This window comes from Adiantum capillus-veneris, chromosome 12 (genome assembly GCF_014529385.1).
Source record: "Adiantum capillus-veneris isolate H3 chromosome 12, ASM1452938v2, whole genome shotgun sequence".
NCBI classification, from domain to species: domain Eukaryota; kingdom Viridiplantae; phylum Streptophyta; class Polypodiopsida; order Polypodiales; family Pteridaceae; genus Adiantum; species Adiantum capillus-veneris.
In genome coordinates, this window is record NC_140942.1 from 77,767,519 (window position 1) to 77,777,114 (window position 9,596).

General features: G+C 40.9%; 2 protein-coding genes across 2 annotated transcripts; both read left to right on the plus strand.

The window, feature by feature from the left end:
• Positions 1-294: 294 nt before the first annotated feature.
• LOC147445989 (uncharacterized) lies at positions 295-2,534 on the plus strand. Its single transcript, XM_086524659.1, has 3 exons — positions 295-1,543; positions 1,815-1,888; positions 2,109-2,534. The coding sequence occupies exons 1-3, from the start codon at positions 295-297 to the stop codon at positions 2,532-2,534; spliced, it is 1,749 nt and encodes a 582-aa protein (XP_086380785.1).
• Positions 2,535-2,546: 12 nt separating this feature from the next.
• Positions 2,547-3,182, plus strand: LOC147445990 (uncharacterized). Its single transcript, XM_086524660.1, has one exon. The coding sequence runs from the start codon at positions 2,547-2,549 to the stop codon at positions 3,180-3,182; it is 636 nt and encodes a 211-aa protein (XP_086380786.1).
• The last annotated feature ends 6,414 nt before the right edge of the window (positions 3,183-9,596 follow it).

Below are 9,596 nucleotides of genomic sequence, written 5' to 3' on the forward strand. Positions count from 1 at the left end.
CATTACTGAGAAGCGTACAAATGGCTGGCAATATGTTGCTCCAACAAGTGTGGAAGTTGCTGCAATCATGCCTGGTCAGAGTGAAGATAGCAACATTGGCCATCGTGATATTGTGTTGAATCTTTTGGGTGGTGGTCTAAAAAGAAGCTCAAATTGCCATAGGTCATACATGCCTCTATTATATGTGTTGCTATTTCCAAATGGTGAAGAAGGTGGAATCCTTACATACCCCAAGTGAACAGAGCGGAAGTAAGCAGAGAGCGAGTAAATGGAACTACAAAGTATATTTCTACAATGGATTTCTACAAGTATAGATTGCAAATTAGAGATGACACTACACAATGTCTTTTACGTGGTGGTAGACTACTGAAACAATATATTGTTGATGCATATAGTTGTATGGAGGAGTTGAGGCTTTTGTGGGTTCATAATCATCAAAGTGAACTTTGCAGTGAGGTGTATCAAGGCTTGACAGATATGGTTGGAGCAAGAGATGGAACAAGGGATGATAGAGAACTGTTATTGGTTGCTAATGTTGGAAGAAGGGTTGTATTGCCTTCTTCGTATGTTGGTGGCCCTCGCTATATGCACCAGGTGTACCAGGATGCCATGGAAATTGTACGCAAGAGAGGAAAACTTGATCTCTTCATTACATTCACATGCAATCCTGGATGGAAGGAGATACAGGATGCATTACTGCCTGGACATACATCCAATGATCGTCCTGATCTTACTACCCGTGTTTTCTACCATAAGTTCAAGGATTTGATGAGCTTGGTGATTAAGAGAGCTATTTTTGGTAAGGTCATTGGACACATTTCTGTGATTGAGTTCCAAAAGAGAGGCCTTCCTCATGCTCACATTCTATTGATACTTTCATCTGAGCATAAGCCAATAGAGACATTGCGTTATGATAAGATTGTGTGTATGGAGCTTCCTGATAAAGTAATGTTTCCACAGTTGTATGATGTTATCAGTTGGTGTAATGTGCATGGCCCGTGTGGAAACTTGAATAAGAATGCTCCATGTATGAAAGATGGAAAGTGCAGGTTTAAATATCCTCGACGCTTCAGTGCATCGACTACTATGGCTAGGGATGGATACCCAACGTACATGAGGAGGGATGATGGAAATTACACTGTTCGTAATAAAGTGCAAATGAGTAATAAATGGATTGTTCCATACAATCCATTTTTGTCAATAAGGTACAATGCACATATCAATGTGGAGGTTTGCTCCACTATATCCGCTGTGAAATATCTCTACAAGTATGCGTATAAGGGACATGACAGGGCCACCTTTGTTCTACAAGATAGTGAAGGGCTTCTAAATGAAGTAACAAACTATCTTAATGCTCGATATGTATCAACATCTGAGGCTATCTGGCGTATACTTGCGTTTCACATGCATCAAGAGAAACCGGACATACAACGGCTCCAAGTTCACTTGCCTCATCAAAATCAAGTCATCTTCAGCGAAGACAGAGCGACTGTACAGAGTGTGGTGGAGGGAGAGGCAACAAAAAGACAACGCTCACTGAGTGGTTTGTTGCAATCAACAAAATCCAGAGGCCAACGATTTGTTGTACATAGACTTCCCAACAAAGTGGGTTTGGAAGCCAGCAACAAGTAGAACATGGACTCAAAGATGGATTGGTGACATGATTGGAAGAATGTACCACATTGTTCCCAATGTTGGAGATTTGTACTATTTGCGTATGTTACTCAACATGTGCAAATGATGTAAGTCTTTTGAGGATATTAGAACCTTCAATGGACAAGTATATGACTCATTTAAAGAAACATGTCATGCAGGAGGACTACTGCAAGTTGATGATGAATGGTTGTTTGTTTGGAAGAAGCTTCTTTTCAATAAACATGGCATTTTGGTTTGTAGTCATTTTGGTTTTTTGTGATCCAATACATCCTGGTGCATTGTGGAATCGCTTCGGTAAGGAGCTTTCTGAGGACCATGTATATCATAGGAGGGTTCGCACAAATGATGCGAATATCTGTGAACACATGGCACAAAACCAAGCTTTGTCAAACTTAGAGACAATGCTTCAACACTATGGAAAGAGGCTCTCGGATTATTTTGGAATGCCCTAGGTGGATCACACATTGCAAAATGTGAGTGAGCATGGAGTGCTTGCTAAAGAGTTCATGTATAACAGTAAGGAACAAAGAGTATTGTCTGCTCGAATGGAATCATCTTTCAATTTTGGGAAAAGGGAAGCTTACAATCGGGTTTTACAAGCAGCTGGCATGAACAGAGGGACTGTTTTTTCCTTGGATGGGCCAGGTGGAACGGGAAAGACTTATTTCTACAATGCATTGCTCTCTCGGATACGTGGAGAGTCCAAAGCTGCTTTGGCATGTGCATCGTTCGAGATTGCAGCACAACTTCTCGACAACGGAAGGACTGCACACTCTAGATTCAAGATCCCTATTGATATAACCTCTAAGTGCACATGTAACATTAAAGTAAACAGCCAGCTTGTTGAGCTGTTGCGAATGAGTTCACTGATCATATGAGATGAAGCCCCCATGGCTCATAGACACGCTTTTGAGGCTCTTGATAAGACACTAAGAGATGTCATGAAAAATGACATGTTGTTTGGTGGAAAGGTTCTCCTCCTTGGTGGTGATTTCAGACATATATTACTTGTTGTGCGTAAAGGAGGAAGAGAAGACATTGTTAATGCATCTTTGTGCCACTCATACATTTTGCAACGTACAGAAATCATGCATCTAACACAGAATATGCGAGTGGTCAATTGTTATAGTAATGTTATTGAAAGAGAGTTTGTGCAATGGACACTTGATATTGGTAATGACGATGTTTGTGATGGGGACATACTTGATAATGTGGCTTTGCCAGCCTGCACGATGCTACCACAAAATAATTTGCAAGCATTGGTTGCTGGCATATATAGAGACCTTGAAACACAGACTTGCCATGCAACCTTTTTCAAGGATAGAGCAATTTTGGCTCCACGGAACAAGGAGGTGGATGCTATAAACAATTTGGGCTTGCAGCAATGTCCTGGTACTTATAAGGAATATGTCAGTGCAGACTTAGTGTGTGAAGCAAATTGTGATAGCATTTTATTCACGAGTGAGTTTGTAAATAGTTTAGATCTTGGGGGAGGTTTTCCACCGCATGTTTTACAATTGAAATAGAATACTCCAGTTATGTTGCTTCGCAATTTGGATCCAAGAAGTGGTCTTTGTAATGGGACATGCTTGATTTGTAAGCAATTCCACAACAAAGTGATTGAAGGAGAAATCATTACAGGGTCACATGCAGGAAATGCAGTGTTCATTCCAAGGATTGATTTTCTCATGGGATCTAGAGAAGGTCTCCCTTTTGGTTTGAGACGCCGCCAATTTCCCCTACGTTGTGCTTTTAGGATGACAATCAACAAGGCACAAGGCCAAACATTGGGAGTTCTTGGATTGCATCTCCCAACACCTGTTTTTACCAATGGTCAACTGTATGTGGCAATGTCTCGCGTGAGATCCTCTTCTGCCATCAAGGTTGTGGTTGGTGATAGTCACTTAACAAGCATTAGTAGACATCGAGATCAAAGAACATACACTTCTAACATTGTCTACAAAGAGGTGTTGCAATTGACCTGCCCCGTGCCACCCCCTTGCCATGGAGTTTAACGTGGTTGGATATGTTTCATCCAGTAAAAAAGCATGATGACTCTCGCAACTATTTCTTTGTCAGTTATAAGCTTAGTATCTTCTTATGAAACATGGTGTAGCCTCAAGCAAGGTATATTCGTTGAAACAATTGACTAAGATTTATTAGTGCTTTTTGATTTATGATTCATGTGCTTTTTGATGAATTTCTAATCCTTTATGTATATGTATATGTATGAATGAAGATGGATCCTAACGCCTCTGTGACTTACACACTAGGGAGACGACCTCGACACGTCCAAGGTAAAATATTGTATATGTGTGTTTGTGACATTTTGATACTTTAAAGAATTTAAATCTCACAGTCAACGATTATGTATTAGATCCACCATTATGGAGGGGTCCAATCACAGCCATGCAGGTGATTCATCTCCTCGAGGACTTGGATGTAGCAAGGTAACAATGTTGATGTTGATATAGTAAAGTAATAGCTTTTGTGTATCAAAAATATCTATCTATATTAATAGCTTTTTGTTTGGCTATAGATCACAATATTACCCAAAATTCTTGATGGTGGGTATATATCATGCTTCATATGATCCGAGCTTGCTGTGCTACATTCAAGTTGCTATTCAGAGAGGATTCAAAGCACATGTCACCATTGCAGAGTTAGGCAGAACCCGTCCAATTAATGCTATGTTTGCTCAGAATCTTAGTCTTGGTGCTTGGTTCCTACCTGTTTTTGTGTTAGGATCTCTTCCTCCAGTGATTGGTAGATGTGTTTTACATCGTGGGCCATGGGTGGTTCAATACCGCAGTAGGGCATGTCGTAGGCTACGCTTTTGAGCGTATAAATCTTAAGTCTCTATGCATGTTATATTTTTTGACATGAGAAATATCACTTACTCTATATATGTTAGTGCAAAGTTCGTTTGAAAATATGTTGTGATGACTTTTGTTTAGGTTGCTGCATAAAGGTTTTCATGTTGTCCATCTTATAAATTTCAAACACATACAATACCGCTCTCTCTCTCTCTCTTAGAGAGAGAGAGAGAGAGAGAGAGAGAGAGAGAGAGAGAGAGAGAGAGAGAGAGCTCTGTCTCTCTCTCTAGCTAGAGAAAGAGAGAGAGCCCAGTACATGGACAACACACACACACACACACACACACACACACACACACACACACACACACACACAGAGAGAGAGAGAGAGAGAGAGAGAGAGAGAGAGAGAGAGAGAGAGAGAGAGAGAGAATCCACCCAGTATGTAGACAAAGGAAAACGCTCGAAAAACACCAAGATTTAGTGTAATCCCATCTAAAAAATTTGAGATTTACCTCTACATTTTAAATTTGAAGGAGGACTGATGAAAGAGTGTCCTATAGCCCTGGTGACTGCGAGAGAGAGAGAGAGAGAGAGAGAGAGAGAGAGAGGGAGAGAGGGCACCAGAAGAGGGCGGCTATACTAGATTTCAACTCCTTCGGCGGTGTACACACACACACACACACACACACACACAGAGAGAGAGAGAGAGAGAGAGAGAGAGAGAGAGAGAGAGAGAGAATGTTCATCTATTTTTATGAAATTTGCCAAGAGCAAAGAGCTGGAGGGTAATAAAGGCTATGCTGCCGCTGAAGGCGGCACCGTTTTACTAGTACTTTATATAATGTAGCTTAAAATTTTTGAGGAACAAGAGGGCTTCCATGTGTCACTCATTGCGTCACTTCGAGGAAAACCTTTCAAAATGTCTCATTCCTCTGGAGTTTAACTTTCAAGCTTTCAAAGTGACAAGCTAAAAGAAAGAAGAGGGTTGACTTTAATTTTCCTTTTTAAGGCAGATTCTACTTTTCCTTTTGAAATCCTATTGAAGGGTGTTTTGGAAAGGCCAATAGTCATAAAAGTTTAAAATTTAAAAAACTTTCGTATGTATATTTTATCCCAAGTTTACCAATTTACTCAAGGCAAACTTGGAATCTAGCTAGGATTTTATAATTTTAGCCTATTAAAAATACATTAACCCTTAGTTTTTATCGAGCACCAGACTCAAATAGTCCCAAAATGAAGGGGACATTGGTGTGCGTGTGTGTGTTTGTTTGAGAGAGAGAGAGAGAAAGAGAGAGAGAGAGAGAGAGGAGGGGGGTCTCAAAGAGGGTGCCAAATCGTTTTTCTTGAGCAAAATCATTTTAAGGTAAATAAGGCCACACTAAAAACTCTTTCGGTTCTTAATGCAAAATTTTGATGGTTTTCTTCAAGATAAGCTTGGAATCTATTTGGGATTTAACAATTTCAACTGGTTAAAAATACAATAAACCTCGATTTTAAATAAAAACTTTGATTTTGAATAGCCCCGAAATAGAAAGGGATGACAAACATAGAACAATTGGATGCTTAATACCTCCACAGTCACGCTCCTCACCCCGAGGACATGCTTTGCAAAGAGACAAGGGACACAACTGTTGTGAGAGAGAGAGAGAGAGAGAGAGAGTTTCCCTAACAACGTGGCAACCCTCCAAAAGCAATTACATATTGTTTCAAAAAAAGGGAGTGAAGTGTACGATAAGAAATACTTCATCGGCTTATCCTATTTTTACTAATTGAATTAATTTAATAAATAAGGACACAAATATAATTCTTCTAATCTTTAGGTTAAACTATGTAGAATTGTAAGTATTTACACTAAAACTTGCAAAATATATTGGCTTTCTTCAAGGCAAGCTTGGAATGTAGCACGATTTTACAATTTTAGTCCCTTTTTTTTGCGAACACAAGTTTCCAATAGACCCAAAATAGAAGGGCATGAGAGACACTAAAAAGTTGGACTCAGTACTTCCATGGTCATTCTCTCGCCACCTCAAGCACATGCTATACACCTATCAAAAATTTATTACACCTACATTATTATAGAGACAATTTCTATGGCATGCTTCCAATTACAATTCCCTATGAGAGAGAGAGAGAGAGAGAGAGAGAGAGAGAGAGAGAGAGAGAGAGAGAGAATTTATAGCTCCTTATGGACCTTCATTTACCCATCAGAAGAGAATGATTGATGGAGGGAGATAGAAAGGGTGACTGGGGGGTTGAACGTCACTATGCATGCATGTGTGTGTGTGTGTGTGTGAGAGAGAGAGAGAGAGAGAGAGAGAGAGAGAGAGAGAGAGAGAGAAGTTTTAATATTATTGTAGAGACTATTTTGTATGGCATGCTTCCATGACAATTCCCTCTGTGTGTGTGTGTGTGTGTGTGTCTGAGAGAGAGAGAGAGAGAGAGAGAGAGAGAGAGAGAGAGAGAGAGAGAGAGAGAGAGAGAAGTTTTAATATCATATGAACACACTAAGAGACCTCAAATCTCTAACTTGACAAGTTTTTAATTTAAGAGTGAGTTTTTAAGAAGGAATTGTGATAACCAATCCACCACACTCAATGGTTATTATAGTTTCCTCTTTTTATTCATTGAGAGAGATCTTAAAGATCTACTTGACAAGTCTCGACCTCAAAACACCATGTGAATGTGTGTGTGTGTGTGTGTGTGTGTGAGAGAGAGAGAGAGAGAGAGAGAGAGAGAGAGAGAGAAAGAGAGGGGGAGAGAGAAGAAGAAGAAGATATTTTTTATTCATCCAAATAGATATCAAAGATCTACTTGAAAGATCTTGATCTCAAGATCTGATGTGTGTGTGTGTGTGTGTGTGTGTGTGAGAGAGAGAGAGAGAGAGAGAGAGAGAGAGAGATATTCCTATAGTGATTACAAGGACTATAGTTCACCTTCTCTACTTGTGTGCATACAGGCACTCAGACACACCTATTAATATGTGTGTGTGTGTGTGTGTGTGCGCGCACGGGCGCGTGTGTGTGACCCAATGGCCATGCTTTTCTTGGCCGCAGCAACGCGCGGGTCACGCACTAGTTATGCATTTAATGAGATGATAGAAACCTAGATAAAGCATTCCTCTAGCAACAACGTGTTGAAAAGGTTGTGCAATCATAGCATAGTGACGTACACAAGATCTACAACAACTTTAAAATGTGAATCCACAAGATAGAGACTCCATGGCAAAATCTCTCTCCAAGCTATCTTCTCTATTGAATTTTTTTAATAAAAATTTTAAAGGTATTCCCAATTCAAAGATTTCCTCCTCAATAACAAGAGCGATGCGCTAGTCTATAGCCCATAGCTACGGGCAATGACAAAACACGTAGATCTGCAACATTGTTAGCTATAAAAGACGGATGCAACGTTGTGTGTGTGTGTGTGTGTGTGAGAGAGAGAGAGAGAGAGAGAGAGAGAGAGAGAGAGAGAGAGAGAGAGAGAGAGAGAGAGAGAGAGAGAACACTTTGAAGAGAAGAAAACGCTATAGGGAAAATAAAGGAGAAGAGAAACACCTATTTATATGGACACAAAAGCTCTTTTGACTTTTTATCTTCATGCGCCTTTTGACTTTCTACCTTCATGTGTCTGTTGACTTTCCACTTTCAGTGGGGTTTGGATGCCATCGGTCCACTCCCTAAGCCTACAAGCCGTAAGAAGTACATCGTGGTAGCCATCGACTACCTCACTAGGTGGGTCGAGGCCAAGGTAGTTAAGGAAGTAAAAGCACATGCTGTGGCTCAATATGTTTTTGATAACATGTGTTGCCATTTTGGAGTACTGTGGGTGCTCATTTCTGATAGAGGCTAGGGATTTAGAAGCAAGCTTATGCGAGTGCTGGTAAAAAATCTGGGCATTCAACATTGGTTTTCTTCACCCTATCATCCTCAATGCAATGGTCTAGTGGAGAGTGCTAATGGGAGATCATCAAAATGCTTACAAAGTATGTATGTAAGCAAGAAGCATAGTGGGAGGCCAATCTAGAGAAGTGCTTATGGGTATACAGGATATCCTACAAGGTGGCCACCAATTTGACTCCATTCGAGTTGGTTTATGGGAAAGAGACAGTGTTGCCAGTGCATGCACAGCTAGGTGCTCTAAAGGATATGTGGCGCATCAATGCCACTCCACAAGAGATTTATAGGTTTGAATTGTCAGCCTTGAAGCACTGCAAATGGATAGAGAAGTAGCGGCACACTACTATGTGAAGTAGCAGGAGAAGCGTAAGGGAGACCTGATGATGAAGTATGAAAGGTACTTGGATTTAGCCTTTCAGAATAAGTTCAAGAAGAAATGGACCTATTAGTTGGTGAGAGCTAATGGTAAGATGCATTGGCACAGGGTGAATGGTGTGCGGCTCAAGCTATACTTTGACATAGGTTTGGTGCCTGACATGCATCAAATTGTAGCTAAGGGGGGTGGACAACCAACCTGAAAGAGACAGTGCACAAAGGAACTGGAGCTTTGTATAAATCTTGTACATATGCTTCTGATTTATAAGTTCTTTTGTCTGTAAGTATGGTGTGGCCGTTTTTTAATTTTGTAAGTATGCTTTTGGTCGAACATGAATGTTCGACAAGGGGCATGGCAATGATGGTGCAACCAAAGTTGGTCAGGCCTCGAAGTGGTCCCAATCAGTGCTAAGGGTACAGACAAGGGCATGGCAGGATGCTAGAGCAGGTATGAAGGCCCTGGGTAGGCAAAGGGCGATGGAAATGTATGCATGATGCAGTTTTTAAGGCCAAAAGGGCTCCAAAAGCGGCCAATTGGGATGGCAGGTCCATGTCTCCGAAGTTACGAGCTTATGATTTGGAATGTAGTGTTTGAGACGCTCTACGATCCGATCTAAACGGCTCCTCAAACAAAGCCATGGTGTCAAAGATAGAGCGGTTCAAAGATGGAATGCATTGCAGATCCTCAACGGATAGGGTGAGTGGGGACGTGTGACCAGATCTAGAATGAGAGGATAGGGTTGAAGTGCTTGAGTTGTAGAGCATGCCGGTCCTTTCGGATCGTCAAATGAGCAAGTTATGACCAATGGAACATTTGATGGGGGCCAGGTGTAGGGCACTTTAGCTGCTTCGA